The sequence below is a fragment of the Mytilus californianus genome, unplaced genomic scaffold (genome assembly GCF_021869535.1).
Source record: "Mytilus californianus isolate M0D057914Y unplaced genomic scaffold, xbMytCali1.0.p SCAF_2, whole genome shotgun sequence".
In the NCBI taxonomy this organism is placed as follows: domain Eukaryota; kingdom Metazoa; phylum Mollusca; class Bivalvia; order Mytilida; family Mytilidae; genus Mytilus; species Mytilus californianus.
This window is the reverse complement of record NW_026262668.1, coordinates 111,692,340-111,704,640: the sequence shown is the minus strand read 5'-3', so window position 1 is coordinate 111,704,640 and position 12,301 is coordinate 111,692,340. Positions and strand designations below refer to the sequence as shown.

At 31.9% G+C, this 12,301-nt stretch overlaps 1 protein-coding gene and 1 long non-coding RNA gene across 2 annotated transcripts in view; one reads left to right on the top strand and one right to left on the bottom strand.

Annotated features, from left to right (window-relative positions):
* The window catches only part of LOC127728571 (bone morphogenetic protein receptor type-2-like), a 56,768-nt gene that overhangs the window by 22,091 nt on the left and 22,376 nt on the right, over nt 1-12,301 (bottom strand). Inside the window, exon 3 of the mRNA XM_052236045.1 lies at nt 2,289-2,492. Coding sequence (XP_052092005.1) covers nt 2,289-2,492 — 204 coding nt within the window. The remainder of the gene's footprint in view (nt 1-2,288; nt 2,493-12,301) is intronic.
* On the top strand, nt 194-1,234 carry LOC127728629 (uncharacterized). Its single transcript, XR_007994290.1, has 2 exons — nt 194-441; nt 921-1,234. It is a non-coding gene; the product is annotated as an uncharacterized LOC127728629 (long non-coding RNA).

Below are 12,301 nucleotides of genomic sequence, written 5' to 3'. Positions count from 1 at the left end.
TCACGATTGAGATGGATTTATAGATATTTGTTCAGGTCATACATGTATATGAATAATATAATTTGTGAAGTTGTTGTCAAGATCAAAGAATTGCACTTGCGGTCTTTGCACGAGATGCCAATTTCATAGTTTCTATTAAATGTAGTTTTGCAATGCGCCTTTATACATATTTTTACACAGTATTCATGTATGGCCAAATTTGGGTCACCTGTGTTAAAACGCACGCCAATGAAGCATGGCCTTATTGTATACCTGTTTGCTATTTTTTAATGGTGGTCAGTCAAGTTCTTCGGACAGGTTTACACACCTATTCAGGAAGATTCATCTACTTGAGGTTATGGTGTGGAAGGATGCCACACCCGTCAGATCATTAATAATTGATATTTTAAATTTAACCCACATGAGTTTGGCTGTTTTTTGTACATAGTCAACAATTCTGAGGTAAGTGTTTTATTCTTACATTTGTTAATAGTTTCTCTGATTCTTTTTATCAAATTTCTGCTGACAAATTTTCCAGAACGTAATATGTATAATTCAAAATGCTTTGTAAACAGATTTAAATATATGAAAACATTGATTTACATGCAGATATTTGCATTTTTACTAGCAAATAAGAACAAGCTTATTATGTACGGGTACAAATTGAATGTACATGATATTTATGTGTACCAGGTACGGGTACCAAGTTTTCTTATGTACATGAAATTATCATGCAAACTAGGATATTTACTTAAGTATATGATACATTTGTTACATATAAAATGTTTATGCGTCTTTATTTTCATAAATTGATAGAATACAAGTGTTCATTGTATGAACATGAAATACAGAGTCATTTGTGTGTTACATAAACATGAGAGTAAAATGCATATTTAATTGACAATCATAGTAAAAAATTTGTACAATTATATTATTATTAGGTTCTAGCCTGCACCAGAGTAATACTATGCTACAATGTTAAGGAGTGGATCCTACAGTCATAACAACATACAATGTATCTACGTTTATGGTTTGAAGCTGTTGTGCACGTTCTTTGTGTTCGTCCTACAAGACTAGCATCTACGACGATATATTCAACTAGACTGAACTGCATCACCGTATTTAAAGGAAAGTAATTTGAACTGTGAACAGACAAAAATCTCAGTGGTTATTTGGGACATTTTTGGAATTTGAATTATATGTAATAAGTTTTTTTCTAATTGATTTTGTTTTGTTTATTAAATTATTTATTTATTCTAATAGTTGATTTTTATTATATTGTAAAAGAGCATTGAAAGACTGCTCCATCTGTCCATCCGTCAATGACAGTCTTAAGGTACATTTGTAGCTAAATGTGGAATGAAAGATTTTTCTTAAACTTCTGGGTCAATGTACTTTCAAATTTCTATATAAAAACTGGGGGTCACAGACCTTGTTTTTTGGTTAAAATACATTGAAATTAACGAAATAACATGTATTTCATATGGTTATATAGGGGAAACTTTTATTTTTCCTTATTGAGGAAACAATTAACGATAGTATTGGTTTAAATTCAATAAGAGAATAACTTTTCACAAATACTTTCGAATTATCAAATAGGGGGTCACAGGCTTTATTTTCTTGAAGTATAAAAAAAACACAACTTGTCACATCAAATTCTATATAATTATCTGCCCTTGATTTCAAAAGGCTTTTTTACTAAAAATTTAAGTACATTTAATGACACTTATATTTTAAATAGTTAAATCTTTAAATTTCAAGTTTTAGATGTTTCTGTTGTATATTAAATGATACTTGGTAAAATATTTTTAAACCCAAAAGTATATTTGTAACATGCCCAGAAGAGATGCTCAGAAAAAGACACCTGATCTACCTTAATCACTAATGTTTATTGCTGATTTTATTCAATGGATATATCAAATCAATTACAGGGAGCAACTACCAAGTTTTTTTTTTTTTAAATCTGTCTTGTAGTATCTTTGATCAATTTTATGCAAAAATGGAAGTTGTAAGATGGTGGATCCTTTTACCCTTAAGATTGTACATCTGTTCCATTGTGACAGTGACTGCCACCATTTGGCATTTGTTATCTAACATAATCTACGTTGAATTGACAAATTGAGACAAAACAGCCAGTATCAGCCTTAAGGAGTATACTTTATTAAAAAGATATACATGAAAACCAGGCCAACCTACCAACATATTAAAGCACAACTTTTTTCATATTTTAAGACTTAACATAAGTGTGAAATCATTAAAATTATAAGCAATAAAATATCCTTATTTTAATATATGTAATATATATATACTTGTGAGTTTCTCTTGACTGTTGTTCCAGGAATCCACTTTTTTCTTGGCTGTTATCTGTTTGTACTCAACATCTGTAACCTTGGTAAAGTTCTGGTTACAGAGATCAGTGTAACAACAACAAAAATTGTGACTAGTGGTGCCATCTATCCGTTCAATACAGTCTGACAGTGCACAGATATCATGTGATCCCACATTCAAACATCCTGAAATATAACATAGACTTATACAATACTTTTTGTATCAATGATCAAATGTAAAATAAACTGTCAGGATATGTCTTGTTTTTTTGTAATTTTGATAGTATAATGCAAATGTTAAAATTAAAATGGCAATATTTGTACATGTAGACTAAGCAAAAGTTTCAATGTCAATAGACCATGACTCAGTGGAAATGAGATGTACCAATGCTTATACAACTGCATATCAAATAACATTGACCTACCAATAGTGGTTCCCCATAAACTGACCTTAGCACAAACTTATACATTAACTTTTGTTAACACTGCCGCTGCTGACGCTGCCATCTGAAATGGCACACCTTAGTCTCGCTTTTTTTTTCTTCTTCAAAGGAAGAAAGATATCAACATAGAGTAAAATACTGAAATAATAAATCCACTAAAATACTGCAGGGTGTAATGTAGGTCATTATGACCTAATCTTAATGGGAAGCTGTTATACCCCCTACCAAAAATGTGATATGATTAAATGTAAAACTCTTTGACCTCAATACAAGTTGAAGAGGAAACGACAATCAGGACAACATTTTCTGTGGAAACACTTTTTGATATGTTCTGTTTCCTTTAACACTAAGTAATAAAATCATAAAAGTCATTGCATACCCAAAACAAATGTGCTCTTTATCATTATTTCCAGATATATTTATATGCCATCTGAATATTTTATCTGAAGTGCTTTGTCAGGGGACTTTTGTCCTAAACCCAATAAAGCCTTTTTCATTAAATATAATGCCACCTTTACTAAAGAACAAGCTAACAATTATTTGTTATTCATTGTAACAAATAACTGTTAGCTTGTGCATTATCATCGTGTTATGGTAGTGATATAATTGTATTTGCTTTTTTTTTTTAAGTTATCTAACCTTATCTAAAATGTTGTATCCCCACATACTATGTAGAAATAAGTGTATACATTATTATATAATTCAGTTTGTTGACATGATGACTCAGACTATAGTGTTCAATAGTATTGATTGTAGTACATACCAGACTGATATGGATTTTTAACAAACTTCTAAAGCATGATTCATGCACAGTATACTGTAGAGCTGGATTAGCTGACTACTCCTGTCCTGTATAACACTATTTATAACACTAATTTACCATGTTTACTAACAGTTGTTATTGTTTGAATTTTGCACTTAATTTATTGCACCAATTATTTTACAAATGAATGTTGGTTGGGGAAAGGGAGGATATCATTACTGACCCCCCCCCCCCCAACCTTTTGTGGGAAAATTTGGTAGATTATATAGGAAATCACTGAAGCATGACTGGAGCGAGCCCCCTCTTAGGCAGTCAGTGGGCCCCACTTATGTAAATTTCTGGATCCGCCACTGACTATCAATGAATGGTCAGGAGTGGATATCATTACCACAAAACTATCATATTAAATCCAACTTACTATTAATAAATGAAGAATTAAAAAATTGTTACCTAGTTTTTCAGTTGAAGTGGCATTATATTTAAGATATCTGTACTATATAATTAGTAATAATAGTCACAAATAAAGAGAATCCTGATCTTGGAACATCAACATTATGACATTATTATAGCTAAGTTCTTGAATCTTATTGGATCTGAATATAAACAAAAAGAGTCATATCCATGCCTCTGTATCACAATGGTTTATGACCATAAGACTAAATAATTATTACAAGTTTGAGTTAGAAACTTGCTGCTCAAAGTCTGGTTCAGATGTCAGAGCAATTCTGGTCCCACAACTATTTTAAGTAAGTCTCCCAAAGAGCTATCAGACATCAGATGTCAGACAGCAAACTCATACAACAAATCGTATGACTAGCTCTACAGCATACAACATTTCTGAATGCCTCTTCCTCATACGATTATATGAAGGTTTCTACATCAAACAATTTTATGACTTCCTCTACAACATACAATCTTATGACTGCCTCTGCAACATACAATCTTATGACTTCCTAGATAACATACAATCTTATGACTGCCTCTACAACATACATTCTTATGACTTCCTAGACAACATTCAATCTTATGACTGCCTGGACAACATACAATCTTATGACTGCCTCTACAACATACAATCTTATGACTACCTCTACAACATACAATCATATGACTACCTAGACAACATACACTCTTATGACTGCCTCTACAACTTACAATCTTAAGAATGTCTCTCCATCAAACAATCTTATGACTGCCTCTACAACATACAATGTTATGACTGCCTCTGCAACATACAATCGTATGACCACCTAGACAACATACACTCTTATGACTGCCTCTACAACATACAATCTTAAGAATGTCTCTACATCAAACAATCTTATGACTGCCTCTATAACATACAATATTATGATTGCCTCTACAACATACAATTGTATGCCTGCCTGGACAACATACACTCTTATGACTGCCTCTACAACATACAATCTTAAGAATGTCTCTACATCAAACTATCTTATGACTGCCTCTACAACATACAATCTCATGACTGCCAAGACAACATACAATCTTATGACTGCCTAGACAACATACACTCTTATGACATACTAGACAACATACACTCTTATGACTGCCTCTACAACATACAATGTTATGACTGCCTCTACAACATACAATCGTATGAATGCCTAGACAACATACACTCTTATGACTGCCTCTACAACATACAATCTTAAGAATGTCTCTACATCAAACAATCTTATGACTGCCTCTATAACATACAATATTATGATTGCCTCTACAACATACAATTGTATGCCTGCCTGGACAACATACACTCTTATGACTGCCTCTACAACATACAATCTTAAGAATGTCTCTACATCAAACAATCTTATGACTGCCTCTACAACATACAATCTCATGACTGCCAAGACAACATACAATCTTATGACTGCCTAGACAACATACACTCTTATGACATACTAGACAACATACACTCTTATGACTGCCTCTACAACATACAATGTTATGACTGCCTAGACAACATACACTCTTATGACTGCCTCTACAACATACAATCTTAAGAATGTCTCTACATCAAACAATCTTATGACTGCCTCTTTAACATACAATATTATGATTGCCTCTACAACATACAATTGTATGCCTGCCTGGACAACATACACTCTTATGACTGCCTCTACAACATACAATCTTAAGAATGTCTCTACATCAAACAATCTTATGACTGCCTCTACAACATACAATCTCATGACTGCCAAGACAACATACAATCTTATGACTGCCTAGACAACATACACTCTTATGACATACTAGACAACATACACTCTTATGACTGCCTCTACAACATACAATGTTATGACTGCCTCTACAACATACAATCGTATTACTGCCTAGACAACATACACTCTTATGACTGCCTCTACAACATACAATCTTAAGAATGTCTCTACATCAAACAATCTTATGACTGCCTCTATAACATACAATATTATGATTGCCTCTACAACATACAATTGTATGCCTGCCTGGACAACATACACTCTTATGACTGCCTCTACAACATACAATCTTAAGAATGTCTCTACATCAAACAATCTTATGACTGCCTCTACAACATACAATCTCATGACTGCCAAGACAACATACAATCTTATGACTGCCTAGACAACATACACTCTTATGACATACTAGACAACATACACTCTTATGACTGCCTCTACAACATACAATCTTAAGATTGTCTCTACATCAAACAATCTTATGACTGCCTAGACAACATACAATCTTATGACAGCCTAGACAACATACAATCTTATGACAGCCTAGACAACATACAATCTTATGACAGCCTAGACAACATACAATCTTTATGAATGTCTCAACACCAAACAATCTAAGAACTGTTTCTACATCAAACAATTTTATGACTGTTTCTACATCAAACAATCTTATGAATGTCTCAACACTAAACAATCTAAGAACTGTTTCTACATCAGACATTCTTATGACAGCCTAGACAACATACAATCTTATGAATGTCTCTACACTAAACATATAAGAATTGTTTCTACATCACACAATCTTATGACTGTTTCTACATCATACAATATCTTTTGAAATTCCTGTAATTTCTGTAGACTGCCTCTATAACATACAATATTATGATTGCCTCTACAACATACAGATTCTGTAGAATCTGATTCAGTTTATAAAATCTAACTGTTATGTCAGAACTATAGCTGTAAGGAAATGAATACCTATTAAAGATACAAATCAGTCACAACTTGAAAGGTCATTTTTGTCTTAACGTTTCACTCACCAGCCAAGGATTTAATGAGAAAAAATAGCAGATAAAATTATCTTAAACCTGGCACAGTAAAATTACATAATAGTCAAATCATTATGCAATCAATGTTGGGTAACAAAGGGGATTTCCTGTTGTATAATAGTTGAGCACAAATTGAAAAAGTAGGAAAAAAATGTGTTTTGTAATAGGACATTCAGGTTCTGGGTTAATTATTTTAGCTGCATGAGAATCTAGAATTTTGGCAGATATAGAATCTAAGTTTCATCATCATGATCATAGTGTCCTATGTTGTGACAAATTACTTTCACAGAAAGTGGATGTAATTATTTCTGACACATGTAAATTATATAATAGACTGATTCTGTTCCAATTTATTTAACAACAGTGAACATATATCTATCATCTACAACCTGGCATGCAATTTTTATGAAAAATATATTGCTCATATTACATCATTATATAATTCAAGATAATAAGGACTGCCATGGTTATTTTGTTTCATCTGAGAAATCTGAAGCTAGAAGGAAGTTGACTGCCAATCCCTATGTTACATTGAATCTATTGCATTGTAGCTAATTTGTAACTCAACTCTTAGATCCAGTCTTTTTTAAATAAGGAAATTGCAAAATTAGCAAATTTCGACTTGTCACATCTGGAAAAAAATTCTAAACTCATTTTTATTTTTGTATCTCAATGATCTAGAGACTACAGAGTATAATAACTTGCTACAAATAAAACTGAGGGGAGCATGAGTGGATTACAGCTAAAAAATATGAGATTCTTTCAAGTCCATAATTTGGATGAGCTACAGAAAATTCAATTGTTGTAAACTTTCAAGTTCTTCACTGTTTTAAGTCACAAAAGTATGCATTACACAAGACATAAAATAATATAGATTCTCCTAAAGGCCAAAATTGCTCACATAGCAAAAGTATGCCATTATGATTTTTTTCTCACCTTTTTGCAATGAAATTTCTTTCCGAGGACAAATTATTCATTTCAAAAGTGCAGCTTTTCAAGTGAAATCAAGACCATCAAATTATCGTTTTGATTGCAATACCAGGATCACTTTGTATATTTATGCAAAAACATGATAATTTTGTTTTCCCCAAATCAAGCTACCTCTCCCCTGCTCCTTGCAAAAAATTTCCCCTGCTCCTTGCAAAAAATCTCCCCTGCTGCTTGCAAAAAATTAAATTGCTGGCCCTGCCTTAAGCAGCCATCACAATATTTTGATACTGCTGAATTGATTATAGTATCTTCAGACCTAAGACTACTATCCACCAGAGTTCAAATAACATGGATATAAAAACAAAATGGGTGCCACATGTGGAGTAGGATCTGTTTACCCTTCCTGAGCACCTGAGATCACCCCTGGTTTTTAGTCTTTAGTTTTTCTGTGTTGTGTTTTGTAAACTGTTGTTTTTCTTTTGGTGGTTTTACATTTTTGGCAATGGCATTGGCAGTTTGCCATCAACTTATGGGTTAACATATATCCCTCTGGTATAATCTGCTTCTCTACTTCAACATGTGTCTCTGTTTCAGGAAAATATTCAAAATATAAAATTTGATTATAAAACCTTTAAGTTTGTTAATATATTTACTGGGAAATAATTACAATAAAAAGTCAAATAACAGTTTTAGTTATGTGTCTCATATCTCTATATCTTGCCTTGATTATCCTTTTTGTGGTTTACAGTTTTGGTCTACATGGTCTATTTTTTTTTTTAAAGTTTAATAATAATCGACAAAAAGCTTAAATCAGTCAAAAATCATCATAAACAGATACTTGATTGTGAGTGTTGCTGTCCACCCAATTGCAGTACATTCAAAAATATTTTGAACAAATTACAATTTGTTTCATCAAATTAAAATCATAATAGATGGTAAGTTAGTATGCTTCATTTTATCACTTTGCACATTTGTGATTTGACTGTGGTTCTTCTACAGCAGTTGGTTAAAATTTCTGACCAGTTGAACAGATTAATTTGATGAAACAAATTGCAATTTGGTCAGAATCTTGAATGAACTGTAATTGGTGGAGAGAAACACTTACATTTACACAATCAAGTCACAGTAATAGAAATTATTTCATTTTTTTTCTAAGATCTTGTTGCAGATAATTTTTGCTGCTCATATAGTTTTTAAGATACATGTAATAGACAAAACACTTAAACTGGTCAAATATAATTTTGTAAAGGCCTTGTGAGTGAATAACTACTATAAGGATTCATTTGCTGGTTTCTTTCATTTCAACATTGTATTCTGGTTTTGCTGATCGTCTTTGCTGTTTATGTTTTCTGCCTACCAACTATCTTTTGTCCAAAATACACAAAAATTGTCATTTAAGGGATAAGGAGTCATTTATGATGGTTTCAGTCCTATTGAGAGACCCTATTTCAGTCTTATATATAATATTAAAGTGAACTGCAAAATGCACCCTGATATTCATGCTACTACAACCAAACTATTTTTATGTCTTGTTTTTAACAATGATTGAATATATGCTTGCCAAGAAATTATGTAACGTAGCTAAATAATGTGATTAGAAACAGTGATGAGTTACAGGTCTTTTGGTACAATAATTAGACATGATCAGGTGTTTTGTCAAAGCAAATTTCACATCTCAGACTAATTTGTCTTCTGGTAATAGTTTTCTGGTGACTTGACAGTATGATCAGGCTGGATTGCAGACTGATGGGGAAATCTATTACAAAGGAGCTAATGATTTCACAAGACTACAGCTTATTGTTATATTGAGAAATAATCATAATATTCTTACATCATAGTATCTTCTTCAATTTCAATTTCAAAATTTGTCTACTTAGAAAAACAAATGTACTTTCTTGCAGATTAAGAAGTGAACAAAGCATTTATTATATGGCACATATGCAATGGTTAATCAGTCATACATGTATAATAGAAGGTTGCAAAAAGTAGTGTTCAAACAACAACAAACAAACAAAACACAATGTATAGTATAAAGGTGAAATCAACAAGAATGTGTCCATAGTACATGGATGACCCACTCGCACTATCATTTTCTATGTTCAGTGGACCGTGAAATTTGGGTTAAAACTCTAATTTGGCTAGAAAGATCATATCATAGGGAACTTGTGTACTAAGTTTCAAGTTGATTGGGCTTCAAGTTTACTTCATCTAGGTGGGGCATAAAAATTGTGGATCAGTCTCACATGAAGACCCTTACAAGCTAAATACTGAAATGGTAACCACACTGTAATACTATGGATTATATGTATTTAAAGATTGTTACCTTGTACTATCCTGAACCTGATAGATATTGATCTTAACAATAAATAGTGATGTGGAAAGGACCTTTTCAATCAGGATTCTACTTCGTCAAAATTATCTACCCATTAAGCCACCTAATTTTTTTCAATCGTGAAAATGGAAGCCATTGTAGGGATGACGCGCAGTCAATTAAGCTCTTGAAAACTAATAAATTTATCCACAAAGCATCATTATTCTTACATGACAGTTGTATTTTTAAAAGACAAATGTATGTACTAACCATTAAGCATCATTTAATGTACTTTCAGGCCTTTTGTCATCTTAAAACTATTGTCTGATAGGTTGTCAGGGGGGTATTTTCAAATGTTCAAAAAACACTAAAAAATTTCTAATTAAATATTTCGAGGAAGGACAGACTAAAAATTTTCAAAGGATGAAGACTAATTACCCTAGATATTAAACACATACAAAAAATTTAATTTATTTGAAATTATTCATAAAAAAGATCCACTAGCAAAGTCTGTCGTCAAAGGCTTTCAGTAAAAATTTAAGATGGGTTAGCGAAAGGTGTGTCTTACTTTTCTTTTTTTGTTAGTACATTTCATAAATAAAATAATCATGTCTAAATTTTAATTGAAAAATGAGTGAACCAAAATAAAATATAATACAAGTAACTAAGGAATACACCTCAAATTAATGTTAACATTTGTAGTAGCACAAAGCTTTTTTTTTGTTATTCAAATACACCTTCTCTGTTGCTATGTATTTCACTTGACCCATATATTTCATTTTTTTGCACTGTGAATTTTTAATGTTATTTTATCAACATGTAGCCTAAATATGTAAAAATAATGGAATTGGAAGCAAGATGATGTATCAAATATATTTGCTTTATATGTTTTCAAGACAAAACAGTCAAGTCAAACACGATTGAGCATCAAAAGGTGTACCTGACTTTCTATTTTTCGATAAGATAATTGCCCATATTATAATTTTTTCCCACAAAAATGTTGCCAGAGAAGAGATGCAATTTAATTCTTTAATTGGATCAATTTTTTATCTTTCTGTGAACTTCTCAGCGGAATTTATGCTTATGCACAAAAAAGATCCACATGTATTTACACCTACCATTATCGACTGTTTTGTGAAGATTTGTCTTTAATTAAAAAGTATACAAAACTCTTGAAGCTCCATACTATAATTTAAGGTCAAGTTACAGTAAATAATAATAATAATAATAATAATAATAATAATAATAATAATAAATTCTTTATTTAAAGAGGGTGATCACATGTTAGTTACAATAAACGAATGTTCCCTGAGGCCCTCACATACAAATTACAATACAATCAAAAACATATATTTACATATAGTTAATTTACAGTCAAGTAGTTCAATGTATTATCATTACATGATAAGATATAAAACTGTTCAAGAGGTACATGCAGTAAAAAATAAAAAAATAAAATAAAAATAAAAATAAAAAATATACATTGTAGAAAACAGAATCTTATCAGGACTGTGTTAAGTACTTCTTGATACTTTGTTTAAAAGTAAAAGTGTTTTGAGCTCTACACATTTTGTGTGGTAGTCCATTCCATAACACTGATCCAGAATAAACAAAAGATTTCTTAAATAGTTCAGCTTTTGGCTTAGGAACTATCAGATTACCTTGAGTGACATCTCAAGGAGTAAGGATTACAAGTAATAGCTTTTCGAAAAAAGCTAGCCGTCTCTTAGCTGATAAAAGTGGAAAGTGTTCTCGCTTTGTAGATTAATTCATTCAGAATAGCCTTGCATATTAATCAACACATTTTACTACACACGTTATGAAGCCATAGTATATCGTTTAATGTTGTGTGTCAAATAAGGTCCTTATCGTACTAATCCTTCAAATCATGGTTGTAAATGCTTTACATGTTTGTCAAACAATTCATTCTCTCATCATGAAATATCATAACCATGTTCAAGTTTTCTTATGTTTTTCATGTATAAAATGTACGTAACAGTGAACGACTGGATTCATGGATTGAATGTGAAACAATCATGTGCGTGTTAACAAAACATCGGGAGATTCGGCTATTTATAGATAAAGGTAACCTGTGTATCGACATGCATGACTAGGCAAAATCTAATTGCTAAAATAGAGATAGCCTGGGATCCTGGCCAACTGCTTGACAGTCGACGAAGTATTAGATTGGGTCAGGATGCCAGGCTAAAATAGAGAGTACAAATCCGATACTCTACAGGATTGAAAGACATT